Source organism: Strix uralensis, chromosome 6, assembly GCF_047716275.1.
Source record: "Strix uralensis isolate ZFMK-TIS-50842 chromosome 6, bStrUra1, whole genome shotgun sequence".
Lineage (NCBI taxonomy): Eukaryota > Metazoa > Chordata > Aves > Strigiformes > Strigidae > Strix > Strix uralensis.
The window spans coordinates 23,386,811-23,403,152 of record NC_133977.1 but is presented as its reverse complement, the minus strand read 5'-3'; the positions used below and the strand labels follow the sequence as shown (position 1 = coordinate 23,403,152).

The window sequence follows — 16,342 nt, the reverse complement described above, 5'->3', positions numbered from 1 at the left end:
TCACCATGGAATACAGGGGGGCTCTGCTCTGGTGCACCTCACCCTCTTCCTCCTCCTTCCTTCCACTGACCTCACTGTTCACATAGGTGTCCTTGCAACTCCTCCTCACAACTCCTCTTCCTCCTCCTAGGTTTCCCTTCTTAAATACATTATCACAGAGGCACAGCCACTGTTGCTAATTGGTTCGGCCGTGGCCAGAGGCAGGTCTGACTTGGAGCCCAGGAGCTTTGAGAAGCTTCTCACCGGGGCTGCTGCTGTAGCCCCCTCCCCTGCTACCAAAACCCCAACACACAAACCCAGCACAGCACGAGAGGAAGGATGGCGGAGGGGTATGTCCATATACACTTTCCAGTTCAGATTCCTTCTTTAGTTCGTGGTTCTGATGGGCATCGTCGAGACAGTACCACCAGTAATTAAGATGAAAAAAATTATGCTTTTTAATCTCTGTAGAGTAAGAGCTCTCCTAATTTCTCCTTTTGGGTATTGCTGGCACTTGGCTAATAATAACAAATACCCTCCTCTTTTTGGTAGGGGAAGCTGCTGCCAGAGCTTTCAATCCAGAAGAGCTCTGGCAGGGCAGGGGGAGCCTGGCTGCTGGATTTCAAGGATCCCAACCCTGGTGCAGGTGGCAGAGGGCACACAGCTGCTTAAACCCAGAGGGTGCTGTGCTTCAAACACTTTTAAAGGTCTCCATTTCGGAAAATGTTTTGCTAGCAGAGAAGAGAAAGACTTCTTAAATTGTGAACCACGTTCTCAGAAGTGGTAAAAGCCAGTATAACCTTCTTCCTGAATAATTTGCTTCTAGTTGGAGCCTGTTTGGCAGCATAGCTCGTGCCTGTCCGTTGCACCCTGCCAAGGTTCGGGTGTTTGAGGGGAGCTCTGGCCGCCCCCTCTCCAACCTGCCCTTCTGGGGTGGGGGAGCCGCTGGTGCTTGCTGCCCCTCCCAGCCTCTGCCCGAGCGGGGCGGCTTCTGGGGGGGCCCTGAGAGGGCCCCTCGCTTTGTCGTGTGCCGTCGGGCCACCGAGCTGGTGGCGCTCCCCAGGCACCTGCTTCTGCCCCGATAGGGCCGGGCCTTCCGCCGCCCCGCAGTCGGCCGTTTCACCCCTGCCCCGGGCGGGGGGAGCCCCAGGGCAGCAGCGGCGGCTCAGGCCGGCGGGCGGGGGCTGGGGCTCGCTGACCGCGCGGAGGGGCCGGGCCGGGCAGGCGGCCGCGGTACCGAAACAGGAGCTGTCGCGCCGGCCCCGCCGCCTCCCGCGGGCAGCGGCTCTTCCAAAGATGGTGACGGGGTCGCCGCCGGCCCGGCAGCGCCTCTCGCCGTGGCGGCCGCGCTCCGCCCGGGCGTAAGTACCGCGCCGGGGAGGCCGCGGGGGCGCGGGGCGGGCCGGCAGGCGGGGGCGGCTCTCCGCTCCGCGGGCGGGGCGCGGACAAAGCGGCGGGGAGCCCGGCGGGGAGCCCGGCGCGGGGGGGCGGACGGGCCGGCGGTCCCCGCGGCGCGTCCCGGCTGCCCGCTTTGGGCGCGGGTCACGGCGATGGCTGTGGCCGGGCAGGAGGACTACGCGTACCTCTACGAGGACTCCTCTCACCCCGCCGGCTTCCTGGAGGCGTTCCGAGCGTTTTACCGGGACGGGCTGTTCACCGACATCACCCTGCAGTGCGCGTCGGGGGTCATCTTCCACTGCCACCGAGCTGCCTTAGCGGCTTGCAGCAGTTATTTTAAAGCCATGTTCACAGCCGACATGAAAGAGAAATCTAAAAACCAGATCAGACTCCCCGGGCTCAGCCATGCCGTACTGGAAGCCCTCGTGAATTATGCATATACATCACAGATCCAGATAACAAAGAGAAATGTCCAAAGCCTGCTCCAGGCTGCAGACCTCCTCCAGTTTGTGTCAGTAAAGAAAGCCTGCGAGCAGTTTCTGGTGAGGCACTTAGATACCGACAACTGCATAGGGATGCATTCCTTTGCCGAATATCATGATTGCTCGGAGTTAGAGAAAGAGTCCAGGAGAATATTGTTATGGCAGTTTGAAGAAGTGTGGCAGCAGGAAGAGTTTCTGGACATTGGCAAGGAGAAGCTCTCTTATATTCTCTCCAGAGAAAATCTCAATATTTGGAAAGAAGAGGCAGCCATTGAAGCTGTCGTTAAGTGGGTTGCACACAACGTGGAGGAAAGAATAGAAGACATCTGTGAACTGCTGAGCTGCATCAAAGTAGACTTAGATAACATGTATTTGAGGTCAGCTTTAAGCCTACAAAAAAAATGCCGACTTAATGACAATAAGATAAGGTCACTCATATACAATGCCCTGAACCTCAATCCCAAAGGTCTTTCCAGAAGACCCACAGCAGCCATGTATGTGATCGGAGGGTATTACTGGCACCCCTTATCAGAAGTGCACGTTTGGGATCCTCTAACCAACGCGTGGGTCCAGGGAACAGAGATGCCAGATCACACCAGAGAGAGCTATGGGGTCGCTAGCCTGGGACCAGATATATATGTGACAGGAGGTTATCGAACGGAGAGCATCGAAGCCCTTGACACTGTGTGGATATATAACAGTGAGAGAGATGAATGGACAGAAGGCTGCCCCATGCTTGACGCAAGGTATTACCACTGCGCAGTTTCCTTGAGCGGCTGCATCTATGCGTTGGGGGGTTACCGAAAGGGAGCTCCAGTGCAAGAAGCTGAGTTCTATGATCCTTTAAAAAAGAAATGGCTTCCTATTGCAAACATGATCAAAGGTAGGTAAGCTTTTTGTGTGGCAGGTGCCTCAAATGTCGATCCTTTTGTGTTTGACACTTTTAAGTGCCATGGACACGTTTAGGCTTTGATCCAAGTTCTAGTGAAGTCCATGGGAATCTCCTGTTAATGATGGTGGGCTTTGCTTTGGGTATTTACTAGCCAAACAACTGCAAACATCCAAATGCTGGGCTGTGCCACAGAACTCTAGGATGGAAAAGCAAGTGGTAGTCTCAGTTTAATTTTGCCTTCTTTCAGAAGTAAAATTTCTGTTCAAATTAGAAAGAAATCGGAGAACTACCTGGGATTAGAGTCCATTCAGTAGATGGTCAAAAAACAAGCTCCAATAACATGATTGTATTATTTTAATGTAAAATGAGATTACTAAGATTTTCTGTGCAATCTTTTATAAAGGTGTCATCTTCATTTAAAACTTCTTGCATTCAGTTTCCTCAGATGCATTTCAGTGCATCATCAGTCAGGATCCTTAGTTTAGTGTGAGGATAATGAAAAGCACTAATACCTGTTTCTAGCAGAAAAAATAGTGATCTTTTAAATATGTATGAATTTGGATCACAGTCTAAGTAAAGGGTATTATTTTGTTATAAAATTTAGAAACAATTATATATTTTATCATGCACTTTTATAAGTCAGTGCAATTATTTGCAATTAATTATAACATTTTACTGTAAGTTGATTCAACATAGTATTTTCCTACATATATGAAAGTTTTTGGAGGTATCTGTAACAGGGGAAAACACTTACCATGCTCCTAGAACTTTCTTCATTGTTTGTGTATTTTCCTCAAGCATTGCTTTTATTCTCTTTTTATTTCTTTTAAAAGTAGAAATGCTATGCTAATACTGTGAGCAGTTACACATTTTGTGCAGTTGTTGTGTCCCGTTTTCTGTGGGAAACTCCTTAGATGCTTAAAAAAACCCACAGTAATTTTCTAATTTTGGTCCATTTTATCTTGCCAGATCCCTTGTTTTATTTTGTTTTGTTCTCCTAGAGACGGAGTTAACATGGCTCCATTCTGTTTGTGTCCTTGTTTATACAATAGCATAATTAATAATACCATGAGAAAGACTAAAAGTATCAGAAAAGATACCCTGAGACACTGAATGATCGCAAGTCTTTGTCCTTGCTGTATGAGTGACTTTTAAAAATCTCTTTAATTTAGTGAAATATTGAAAGTAATTCCCTATTCCAAAACCAATGTGACAATGTATCTTTAATTGCTGCATAAAAATTCTGTGAAATATTGTGTGGCTGTATTATATGCAATATGTATCAGTTACAGCAGTTTTATCTAATTGCTCTTGACTTATGCTGATAAAATAAGGTGTCTTGACAAGTTTATTTAATTTCACATTCAGTTAAATACTTGCAAGCATAATTTCACCCTAAAATATTAATTAACAAGTCATTTGAAATGGGATTATGGATGGAAGTGACTGTGGTTATTGTGTGCAGTCTGAAGGTGTGTTGTGACTTTCACACTGTGTACAGGTGTTGGAAATGCCACCGCTTGTGTCCTGCATGAAGTCATCTATGTAACTGGAGGTCACTATGGGTACAGGGGAAGTTGTACCTATGATAAAATCCAGAGATACCATTCAGGTAGCGATGAGTGGAGTATAGTCACCACAAGTCCGCATCCAGGTAAACAATAATTTCTGTAACGAGCATAGAGCTTGGTTTGATTACTTGTATCTGGGAGTCTTTAAGCCCACCTAAGAGTTTCTGTCATGTTCCTAATAAAAGGAGCAGTTCCTGTAGGGCAGCAAGGGCCAGAGTGGGATCATCTCCCATTTCCAGACTCTGAGAGGGGAAGGGGAGACCCTGTTCAAGCATCTGTTCTATATAAATCACTATATAAATATTGAACTAAGGAATGGCTGCATTCTAGTAAATAATATCTTTAACTAACTTTCTATAAAATCTATCCATAGGCATTTGGCAAAAATCATGAATTTTTAAAAGGGTTTTCTCTATGTTCTGCATTTGGTAACAGTAAGTTTTTAAAGCAATCCTCACTAAGTACTGGTGCTCATGTCTCTATCTTCTGTAATGCCTTGAGCTTGCTTTTTACCTGCACTTTTACCAAGTGTAGCAGAAAATCCTGAGGTGTCTCCTAAGCTCAGTGAAGAAACTCAGCCACTCTCAGTGGTGCTCAATGTTTGTCATGTAGTTGCAGTTTAAGTTAAGATTATCATGCTGAGTTGAACTGTATTCCTTTCTTCCTGAAGAATACGGATTGTGTTCAATTACATTACAAAACAAGATCTATTTTGTGGGTGGACAGACCACAATCACGGACTGCTATGACCCAGAGCAAAACGAGTGGAAGCAGATGGCTCCCATGATGGAGAGAAGGATGGAGTGTGGCGCCGTGGTTATGAACGGGTGCATCTATGTGACAGGAGGATATTCCTATTCAAAAGGAACGTATCTGCAGAGCATTGAGAAATACAACCCTGAGCTGAATAAATGGGAAGCAGTAGGTAATCTTCCCAGCGCTATGCGGTCACATGGCTGTGTCTGTGTGTATAATGTGTGAACATTGAATTTTCATATTGTTGTTACAGAAAACAGCAGATGCAGTATTCATAATAGTACCGATTACCTCATGAATGAGATGTCTAATACAATCTCTTAGTGCACATCATTAAAAATTAGGTATAATTTCTCTTTATTTTAAACAATTCAGAAATATAAATGTGATAACAAGACTTCCATACGTTTTTCAGTCCAGTTGTTCTTTGTCACGAAAGTTTTCAAATTATTCTCTTATAATACTTTGTGCAGCTGTGTAGGAACTACTGTGAAAAACAGGTTTGTTTTAATTAATCATTGAGTGGAACTATGATCTGGCGCTAAGGTGAGTAAAGCCAAACAAAATACTCTGCACTTCTATGGACTACTGAGCTTAAAATGAAATCTTTGATATTCCAAAGATAGCTATAGAAATGGTTCATTGCCACAAGCTAACTGTGTGGTACATATAGAGCAATATCACTTGGATAACTAGGTTATCACATCCAGAAATCATGGGCACTTATAGGATGGTTCTAATTCTACCTTCAGATGGCAGAGCGGAGAAGAGCACAGGTTGGGAATGAGGAAAGAAATGTCATGCTGTAGCCCCAGAGCACAAGCCAAAAGCGTGCATGAATTTTCCAGAAGAGTGCTCTGCAGTATGAGGCAGTTTGAGAAAAGTGCTCACTTTGCCATTCTCACACTGGCAAGGCCCATGAGAAATAAAAAAAGACTCTGCATGGCTTGGGAATGGGCTCTCTGGCCAATGCACAGGTATTGGTGATTTTTTTTTTTTTTCCGAAGAAAAGTCTTACCTAACTATTTTTTAAAATCAAATTTAAGATGAGTGTCTTTGTGGAATGGAAGGAGGAAATGCGAGAGACTGGAAAATTGCTAACATCCCCCTGAGATACAAACTTCTCTATTTTGTGCCATACCATTCGGTCTTTTCTAAAAACTGTGACTTGAGCAAAGGTGACAACTGAAGAAACTTGTCAAAATGTTATGTGTGAAGAAATTGAATCCAAAGTGGTCCACTGGATTTATTTATTATTTCTTGTAATAAGAGATCTTCAAATTCTGTCTAGAAAGCAATTTGAGATGGGCAGGAAGGTCATCATTTTGTTAGCTCTTCACTGGGAGACTCCCATGGCAGGCTGCCAGCACCAGCAGAAAGCAGAATCCGTATGTAGTATTTAATTAGCTGGTGTTCTGACCCTGACATCCCCAGGCTTCTCCCCAGTCCTTGTTCTGCATCCTGCCACGTAGGTAGCAATACAAATGCATTTGATTGAATTGTTATTGTAGTGACTTCTTAGGATTTGTTTTCTCCTCATAGCTTGTATAGATAGTGTAATGTGGGGCTTGTTATTAGCCTGGTTCCCTCAGGGAGCAAGGTGCAACTTTGTTGTCTTTCTGTGCATGTGTAAGCTCCCCTCTAACACTGGACTTGCTTGTCTGGGTTCAGCCATGTTCTACAGGGATGTATAGGCCTTAAAATTACACTTTTTTTTTTCAGGTTTTATGAAAATTGGTAACAGGATAGAGGGGGGAGGGAGAGACTGAAAGGGAGTACATGAGTTGTGTGGAAAGTAGAAGATGGCAAAGCCTTCCCAGTGCCAAGGAGGTGGCTGTGAGGAGCATGCCTGCTCCTGCCTTTGCTGCCCCTCAGCTAGTCCCGCTTCAGCTGCTGTGGGGCTGCGCGGTCTGATAGCAGTGATCCAAAAAAGAAATGCCTTGGGGAGCAGAGAGGCTCTTTTAGCCCAGATCAGTTCACCAATCCAGCTGATAAAATGTCCGCAGAAATAGCTGTTAGTCATGGGCATGAGAGGCAGGAACAACACAGGGCTGCTGTGGGGTGTGGTGAGAACTTCCCACACCAGCACGGCCACCTAAAATAAAATTTTGGTTTGATTGGATTGATCAGATATGATGAAAGGAGGTTTCCAAGCAGATAAGCCCTGAGTTTATAATATTTCTTTTTCCTGGTTACAAGTCTGTTCGACCTTTTTTTGTTCCTTCACATTTTTATGCTATTTCTCACTTGCATTTGACTGCTGGTAGCAGGCGGCACTCAACTCTGAGCTTTGATGTGAAGATCTATGGTGTATATATAGTTCTTGTTTTGATCTCTTTGTGTGTCACCCTACCATGTCAGAAGCTCATGGGTGTGTGGGTTCAGTGTTTTCCTTCGTTACCCATCCCACTGAGAGCTATTTAAAGATCCAGTGTAATTTGTTTAAGATTCTAAATTGTGAAGGGGTGTGAGGAATTGAACTCTGACGCTGTTTGAAATGCGTGGGCTGGGCAGGTGGGCAAAAGAAATAAAGTGAATTTCTTTCTCCTGGAAATCTCCACAGCCAAGGATTGCTCAAAGGCAGCTGGAGATTTAAAGGACAACGTCACAAGAGCATGAAGGTGATGTGCGCATCGAATGAAACCACCGTGAACTCAATGTGTGTATGTAACTTTTCAGTGCAAAATATATACCTGTGAAGTTTCACGTTTGTTGAAAGACATGAACATAGAACAGCTGCTTGTGGCTGGCCCTGAGGTTCATTCTGGCCCGTATCCTGTCACTGACAGTCATAAGTCAGTGAAAGGATGCGAGAACAAGGCAAGGACTAACAAAACCTCCCAGCGTACACCTGTCCCTCCCCTGCTTCTAAACTAGGTGCTTCATGTTGGTGGAAGACAGTGCCTTTCCAGGGTTGGAGCACGGGCACTGGAAGCTGGAGTCCACTTTCTCCCAGTGGGCACCCTGCAGGTGAGCCCTACGCTGCTCCTTGGCCCCTGCCTAACTGCCAAGTGGAAAAAAGCCTTTAGTTCTCACACATAGGAGAGTGTGTGCTGATCTGGAGTAGACAAAAGGCAGTGAGGTGACTGCCTAGGGCTTCAGTTAAGTCCTAATTTTTTAGAGATTTTTGAATGCGTTAGGATAAATGGAGTGTAGGAGTTCAGACGCGTGGTTAAATTTTAACTGGTGCTATTTTTTACAATAACCTATAATGCCCTTTTAAATTAGCTCATGTCCATAGCACATTCAGATAAGGCGTGTAGCAATTGGGTCTGGAGCGCAGGTGGGACTAGAATTCAGTCAGAGGAGTAGGGATTCAGGCTTCTGGTCAGTAGCTTGTGCATCCTGTGGCAGGTGGAGAGCTCGGAGCAGGGGATCTTTTAGCCATCTCTGTGATATGTTTTTAATAATAATAGTTGAATGTGAGCACTTAAGTTATTGTGCTATTGGACCTGTGCTATGGTAGACAGTTTTACTGTTTCACATGTAAATTAGAAAATTAACTAATACAGAAGTTGAATCAGTTGATGAGTCAGTACTATTTATTAAAATTTTTATTTGTCATCCCCATGTTCGTAGTGCTGTAGATGCCTGCAATGCATCTATAGTACTTACGTGAATGTTTGTAATATTGAATAAATGTAAATATAGCATCAGTGTGCACATATAAGCTTTTAAGTTACTTTTTCTGTTAACTGTGCAAGAGCATGTGAACAAAACCGCTGCGCTCCCGGCCCGGCGGCTGCGGCAGAGGCAGCGGCCTGTCGGTGCGTGTAAGGCCCCATCGCCCGGCCAGCCCTTCCCGCTGCTGCTGCCCGCGCCTTCTCCGAGGCGGAGAATAAACACGAAGGCGCTTCCCCCGGATCGCTGCGGGCTCAGGGGCTCCTCTGGCCGCCTCGAGGAGCGCCCGCGGCGGCGGGGCTGCGGGCCCCGAGGGGAGCGGGAGGGGCTGCTTGGCCCGGGAGCAGGGACCTCCCAGTGGGGCCAGGCCCCGCCACCGCCCGGCTGCGGGCTCAGCCGCCGGGCACACGCACCGCCGGCCGTGCCCGGGGCGGGAGGGGGGGGCGTGCCCATCGCCGCGCTCCCGCCCCTCCGCCGCGCTCCCGCCCCTCCCCGGAAGTGGCGCCCACGTGAGGGGCGGGCGGGCGGCGGCTGTTGGGCCGCGCGGCGCCGAGTGCGGCCTTTAAAGCGGCGGAGCGGGGCCGCGTGGGGGTTTGTTCCCGGAGCTGCAGCAGGTTTGTGCTCGGGGAGGCCTCTCGCCCCTGCGCCGGGCGGCTGCACCTGGGGGACGGCGCCGCTCGGGCGCGCTGAGCTCCGCCGGGCCGGGGCCGGCCCCTCTGAGGAGCGGCGGGCCGTGCCGGGGCAGGGCGGGTGGTGGGGACGCAGCGGGAGGGAGGGAGGGAGGGATCCCCGGGGCGGGGGAGCACGTGCTGCGCCTCTTCCCCCCGGCTCGGTCAGACGCGGGGCGCGGGCGGCACCGGCGCCGCCGCGGCCGTCCCTCACCGGAAGCGCTTCTCGCGGCGGTTGGCTGCGTGCGAGGCGCCGCCGGTTTGTTGCCGCCGCGTGGTGTGTACCGCGCGCCCGGCGCTGCGGGCACGGGGACGCTGGCGGCACCGCTCCAGCGCGCGCGGCCGCCGGCGCGGCTCCCGGCCCCGCTGCGGGCGAGGGGCGGCGGGCAGGCCCGGCTCCCGGGAGCGGCCCGGAGCGGCGGGCGGAGGGCAGCGCTCCCGCTGCAGCCGGGCTGAGGGGTCGGCGGGGCGGGAACGTTGGTCACGGGGCTGGAGACTGCCGGAGGAGGCTGCGTTGCCGCTGTGGTAATATCAGTGTGTCCTAGAGCCAGCCGGTGGGCTCTTGGCACGGACGGGTAAGTTCCGTCACTTGAGTGATTTCCTGAGACATTCCTTCTTCCGTTGCACCGAGTCTACTCAAAAACCAACGGTGAAAGTAACAGCTGTGATAATGAGTGGCGGCAGTTAATCCTTACCTTAAATAAAAAGCTGCCATTTGACATAAGAATATGGTCAGAAGGCTCAGACTCTTACAGGTGGGTTCCCGAACAATGCACTGCATGAGTAACAGTTTCATGTTACTTTACTGGGGAAACTTTTTTTTTTTTTAATGAAGCTTTTGACTCTGTTGTACTAACGGTAAAAGCAGTTAGCCTGTAACTAAGCTTTGTCCAGACATTGAAACTAAATGGCTGGTAAGATGAAAATGCACTTGAGAGATCTACCTAATACAGCGTGGGATCAAATCGTTATAGTTAAAGGGCTTGACTGTCATTTTCCATTTGTAATTTACATCTCAGGCCGATTTGCATTATTTTAACTTGTTTTCATTTTGAGTGGTACTGATACACACTGCTGGCACGCAGAAGGAACAAGTCAGTGTGTTCTACTAAGAAAGCACTTAACATAAAATCTGATGTAGTATTCCACATGCTGTTCAGACTGCGATCATTGTTCAGTGGAGTGAGCTTTTTATCAGTCTTTATTGCTGCACAGCAACTGAAAACTATTGATCTGGAAGTTGGATCCAGAAGACCAGCTTCTGCCAAATGACTGAGCTAAAGAGACTGAAGTGAGCATGTGCAGCAAGACTAGAATTTCTCTTAAATTAGAAGGCTGCTTCTCCTCTTATTCTAAATAGGTTAGAGGTCGATTCAGTGTCTGAACTGAATTCCCCATACTGTAAGCTTGAGTCTTTCTCAGTCTTGTCTTCAGCTTGTTGTTACTTGCAGCTGAACAGGTGATTTTTAGAAAAACTTTTCCAGGTGTAACCTTAATCTGAAGGACTTGTCCCGGGTCTTGTGTTGTTTTACACTTCTGTACAGTTTGGGTTTTGCCTTGAAAATACTGCTGAGGGAAAACTTTGGCTTTCATCTTTTCTTAGCAGTGGATCTGAGCCTTATTGTGTGGAAAGTGAGTTGCTGGTTCTGGGTATTTTGGAGTGAGGCAGACTGGGAGAGTGGTGCACTGTGAGAGCTGGGGAAGCGCAAGAAAGACAGCATATTCAAGGATATAACAGGGCTGAAGGGCTTTAACTGGCAGCAGCTAGGTGAAGACCAAAGCGTATGTTCTTCCATTATGCTTCACGACACTATTAACTTGGCATTTCTTAATGGCTTCTTGGGTATCCAGCGGTAAAAAGAAGGCTGTCCTGCGTATTTCGGACTGGTGTGGTTTTTGGTGAGGCTAGAATAGAGGCAGGCTGCTCTGGACAGATCAGGGGTGTGCGGGGTGTTTCTCTAATTGACGAAACCAAAGCAAAGTCAACAGCTCTATGTACAGATTCTCTCCTAACTGTACTGTCTCAGACATGCTGCTTCTGCATAATCCTCACCTCATTAACTGGGGTAGAACTGGTGATTCAGCAGCACGCAGCCAAACGGCCCCAAGTTTTATTTTAACAACAGCTTGGATTAAGGGAGAACTTGCTCCAAGAAATCCATGCACTAGTCAGTATGACAGGTAAACAGCAAAGACCACTGAAGGACCAAGCAGATAGAGCCTACTTGGTGGCTGGGCTGTATTTCACACTACAGAGGAGTACAAAGCAGCTGTCTCCACTCAGCTCTTTCTTAACAGTGTACTTGAGACTGGCTGACCAAATAGAAGGTGGTGAGGGAAAATTCCTCTATCCTGCTCAATCTGTATTTCAGTGTGCACCAGTTCTGGAGTTCCAGAACATATTGTTAATCCATTTTTATTAAAATGGGATACATGACTAAAATCCAAATTATTTTTTTTTTCCTCAGAATATGCAAGAGAGCAAAATTTTTCCCATCTCTTAGCAAATTAGTATGTCGTCTTAATTGAGCTGTTCTGTGAAAAGCACCCATAAAAAATAGTTCACTTAAGTATGTTGCCTTATGCTGAAAAAAAATCTGCCACACCTGGAGAAGAGACTTTGCAATGTGAGTTAAATCACCAAGCTAAGGTTTGAGAATATGAAGATTCAAGTAGCTGCCCTTCAGTACTTTTTGACCCTGAGGATATAGTTTAATGTCAAACCTAACTTGCTACAACTGCTTGCTGCCTGCCCTAACAGCTCCATCACTAGTGTTTTCTGCAAGCTGAATCAAGTCAGTGATAAATTTATATCTAATAGAACTGTTGTTCCCTTTCTTCAGTGTGGGTTAACTTTCTGTTGGATCAGGTGTTACAGTAGCACACAAGGAATGTGGTCAGTTAGTTCATCCAATGGAAAAAGCTGAGACTGCTCCATAGACTGACATTAAGTTACACTGAATTAGGTATAATGTAAATTAGAACACTGGTTTCTCTCCCAGGTCCAGTGTTTGGGACAACAGAGCAGGGGAGTGTTAAGATAGTGCCAGCACCTGAATGTGGTGGTAAACTAATCAAGTCTCCTGTAGTTAGGGTTGCTAATGTGAGACACCTCTAAAGTAACTGCAACTCTTAGCTTGTGTACTTGTGGCCTGGAGTTTTGTAAAATGCTTTATAGATAAATGGATCACACTCTAAGCATGGCTGTCACCTAACACTTGCTGAAATGATGTTTTAAAGAATGTTACAATGTTGGATACAAGTGTAAGTCCAGTAGTGGAGACCTGGATGCAAATTTTAAGGCTGTTAAGTGGCTAGATTAAAAAGAACTACAAGCAAGTCAAAAGATGCAATGTGGCCTTGAGATCAGGAAGAGGAAATGGGAATACTGCAGACTGCAGTAGGCTGAACAATGATTGGTGAATTAAACTACTGAAATAAAAAGATGGGGCTGCCAAGCAGGTGTTCTGATGATGAACATAATTTCCTGTGACAAGGGGGTCCCAGGGGAGTTTTCCCTGCTTCTATGTTGTCAATCATCTTGATGCTCTGAAAGATGTTACTGTCCTGCGAGTGGCAGAAGAGCAGAATATACATGCTTAAATCTCCCAATAAACCATGCAAGACACGAGTGCAAACCCATCTTCACCAGTAGTCTTAACGATCACTGATCTGTGAACTGGTGTAACTGAGGGCCACGAAACTGCTTCATCTTCTGTAGCTGGATTTAACAAGTGTGATGGTGCCCAGAGGGAGAAAGAAGAAATCTGTACTTCATAGTCCAAAATAGAATTCAAACTGATTTCTGACAGCTTTACAAAACTGCATTTTTCCTCAAGGATTACTCTTCACGATACCCTTATGTTAAGAGCAACTAGATAGAGGTTTCCTGATCCCAGTTAACTTTCTGGCCAGTAGCTGCTTGGTTACCAACCTTCTAGTGCATGTGGTAGTGACTGCATCTGATGTATTGGAATTACGCGCTTAATGGCAGTTAAGGGAAGAAATTACTTTCAAGTTAAAACATCTTACCTCTTATCAAAGATGCTTGATTCGGTATTCATGCAAAACTGCAGTGAAGACAAGTTTGTAAATGAGAAAACTAGGCATCTTTAGGATGTATTAGTAAATGCAGATGTTTTCTTTCCTTCCTCCAGTAAGTTTCTTGAACTTTCAAAGATTAATTAGGAAGCAGAAACTTCAGAAAAGTTTCTAATGATGCCTATTTAGGAATATTAAATAATTTTTGTTATAGATGTTTTGCCTCGTGATGAGAGGTTGGATTTGACTTAAAGAACAAATGTTGTTGGCTCTCAGGTTTGTTGTTTTTAGGTACCAACTGAGGATCCTACTGTGCCTAGAAGAAAATAAATAACAAATAATGCTGTAAAGTGACAGCATTTTTTTTACTTATCTTGAATGTAGAATGCCAAATGCTGCCTTAACAACCAAAGTATTTTACTTGGGCTTTTTTTCCATTTTTTTCATAGTTTTTCCTTGGTGTTCTGCAGTCATGTTCAAAGTTGGCTCACAAGCATGAACGTATGCCTAAAGAACTTGTCTGTTATCTTGTTTAGATGAGGCTGCAGTACAATGGAACACTATATGAATATAAGTCTGTAGAAGATACTATGCAATACTTAGTGCCTTTGCTTTATATTTTCTTCAACACAGCTGGTGAAAATGGCTGAAAATGGAGATGGTGAAAACATGTCTATTTTGGAAAGCAAAATCTGTCAGCAAATTGAGGTAAGTTCAATTTACAGTTTGGGATCTGGACTGAGATGTAGTTTTGGAGACGTTCATTGGTAGGGACTTGTCTAATGGGAAGTTAACTTCATAGGGAGTTAAGACTTGAATTTTTAGCTCTTTAAAAATGTCTGTCACAGGACTATGACTAGTATAATACTTTTAAGATAACTCATAATTGTAGTCTGAGTTAGAAGTTATACTTGTCTGTAAGACCATGATTTAAAACCACAAAAGGTTTAAGTTGCTAGCATTTTAGGTGCTATAGCAAGTGAATGCATCATTAAACAATTTATTACTATGTTCATTGGGGTTATTCTATCTATGCAAATGGGAAGATGCATTTTAATTCTATATGACTTAATGTTTTTGGGGAAAAAAATCCTCCTACTTGGGAATTTGTGCTGGTAATTAGCACATTACATAACTTGCTTTTATGATTTACTGCTTTGCATTTTATTGTTACAAATTACAACTAAACTTATGTACCTACTTTAGATTAACTACCTCTCACTCTAGAGGCTTGGAGGTTTGTCCTGCAATGGAAAACCAAGCACATCACTGAAATTGACATCTAGAACAAAACTGCTTTCCCGAAGGACAAAAATACAGTTCATGTGAATCTTCATTAGCATATGGAGCTGTAGCCATTATTTGTGGGGAAAAAACCCAACAACCAGAGATTGAGGAAAAATAGTTGACAAAGCTAGACTTGTAGTGAGTTTGAGGTATACTAGAGGGGAGGGTATTGTAAAACTTGCACTGACTTCCTGAAGCACAATGATATTGGTGGAAACAGTCCAACTCATCCTATGGCTTCAAGTATTTGACCCCAGTTAGATGACTGCTAGTAAGCAAATTAACTTGTCTATCTTTAACTAAATTGTTTTCCCATGCTGGACATGATCAAAATGAGAACATAGTAAACTAAAATAAAACCAATTTTTCTATTTTACAGTATTTTCTTGAATGAGACCTAAAACTCTTGTCTATGTGTATGATTTCTCAGTGTGGCAAATGAAATATTCTTGCTTATGCATTCCTTAAATAAGGACTAAAACCTGAATCTGTTGGTGACAAATTTGACTTTTGACTCTGCAGGGCTTGATCAGGTTGATGAATAATTATGTTAACAGAATACGCTTCGTGCCTTTCCTAAACAAAACTGCAGTCTACCTTTGCCTCATTAGTCCTATTGGATGAGGTGCTGTTTGTTTTTACAGCTTATGTGTTGCAGCTGACTCTTGGAAAAGTATCATGTTAAAGCAGCAAGTAATAACTTCAGAATTTCTAATTGTTCAGATTAATGAATTTTGGTGTGTTTCAATCCACTGCAGTAAATTGTCAGATGAAAACGGAGTTTTTAAGACTGAACATTCAAAGACAAATCTCTCTCCCTGCCTCCCCCGCTTCTTTTTTGCAGTACTATTTTGGCAATCACAATCTACCAAGAGACAAGTTCCTAAAGGAACAGATCAAACTAGATGATGGCTGGGTGCCTTTAGAAGTAATGATCAAATTCAACAGGTAAAATAAAGCACAACTAACTGGATGGAAGGGTAACTTTCAGCTACGTATCTCTATTTGGGGCTAAATGTCCCTGGTCTGCATGTACAGCTCCTGTTGCTGATTTAACATTTGGCTTCAGCTTTGTTGTAATAACTGTGTCTGCTTACTCAATAGGTTAAGTCGCCTTTCAAAAGATTTTAGTGTTATTGTAGAAGCACTAAGAAAATCCAAGACTGGTTTAATGGAAATAAATGAAGACAAAACTAAAATCAGAAGATCTCCAAACAAACCACTTCCTGAATTAAATGACCAGTATAAGGCTGCAATTAAAAACAGATCTGTATATGTTGTAAGTAAACTTCTTCCTTTGCCCTGTGCTGTTCTGCATGACTTTGACTGAAAACCACCTAAGTAAAGCTTGAACTAACTCATACTAGATAGGTTATCGGGTTATCATTTCTGACTGAGTACCAGTTTGTTGCTTATAATTGAAGCTTGTTGCTATCTTGCAGAAAGGCTTTCCACTAGATGCAACTCTTGACGATATCAAAGAATGGCTTGAGGATAAAGGTCCAGTTGAAAACATTCAAATGAGGAGAACACTGCAGAGAACGTTCAAGGTAGCTCTTGTGATGAACAGTTAGACCTGGAACAGGGATTCCCCCCTGGACAACATTCCGTTCGATTACTCTAACACTGAATGTCTCTTACCACTTA

General features: G+C 45.0%; 2 protein-coding genes across 4 annotated transcripts in view; both read left to right on the top strand.

Moving 5' to 3' along the window:
- SSB (small RNA binding exonuclease protection factor La) overlaps window positions 1–16,342 on the top strand; it is a 33,802-nt gene that overhangs the window by 14,082 nt on the left and 3,378 nt on the right. Inside the window, exons 1-5 of one of the 2 annotated variants that reach the window (XM_074873281.1) lie at window positions 9,192–9,313; window positions 14,042–14,116; window positions 15,540–15,643; window positions 15,800–15,974; window positions 16,138–16,245. In XM_074873281.1, the coding sequence (XP_074729382.1) occupies window positions 14,051–14,116; window positions 15,540–15,643; window positions 15,800–15,974; window positions 16,138–16,245 (453 nt within the window). In that variant the 5' untranslated portion in view covers window positions 9,192–9,313; window positions 14,042–14,050. Of the gene's footprint in view, window positions 1–9,191; window positions 9,314–14,041; window positions 14,117–15,539; window positions 15,644–15,799; window positions 15,975–16,137; window positions 16,246–16,342 lie in introns of those variants that run through there. The other variant, XM_074873282.1, reaches the window with a different exon arrangement.
- On the top strand, window positions 1,448–8,047 carry KLHL23 (kelch like family member 23). Of its 2 annotated transcripts, XM_074873277.1 has the most exons (4): window positions 1,448–2,742; window positions 4,253–4,405; window positions 4,993–5,247; window positions 7,642–8,047. In XM_074873277.1, exons 1-4 carry the CDS (start codon window positions 1,530–1,532, stop codon window positions 7,695–7,697), a joined length of 1,677 nt encoding a protein of 558 aa, XP_074729378.1. In that variant the 5' UTR covers window positions 1,448–1,529; the 3' UTR covers window positions 7,698–8,047. The 2 variants fall into 2 exon arrangements, with proteins under 2 accessions (XP_074729378.1, XP_074729377.1); XM_074873276.1 differs by lacking the exon at window positions 7,642–8,047 and having other exon boundaries at window positions 4,993–5,651.

What these genes read in the sequence shown, in the direction of transcription:
- KLHL23 (XM_074873277.1), top strand. Translation starts at nt 1,530, where the DNA reads ATGGCTGTGGCCGGGCAGGAGGACTACGCGTACCTCTACGAGGACTCC. An exon ending in CACCACAAGTCCGCATCCAG is followed by an intron (nt 4,406 to 4,992) that starts GTAAACAATAAT and finishes TTCTTCCTGAAG; the next exon opens with AATACGGATTGTGTTCAATT. An exon ending in GAATAAATGGGAAGCAGTAG is followed by an intron (nt 5,248 to 7,641) that starts GTAATCTTCCCA and finishes AAATCTCCACAG; the next exon opens with CCAAGGATTGCTCAAAGGCA.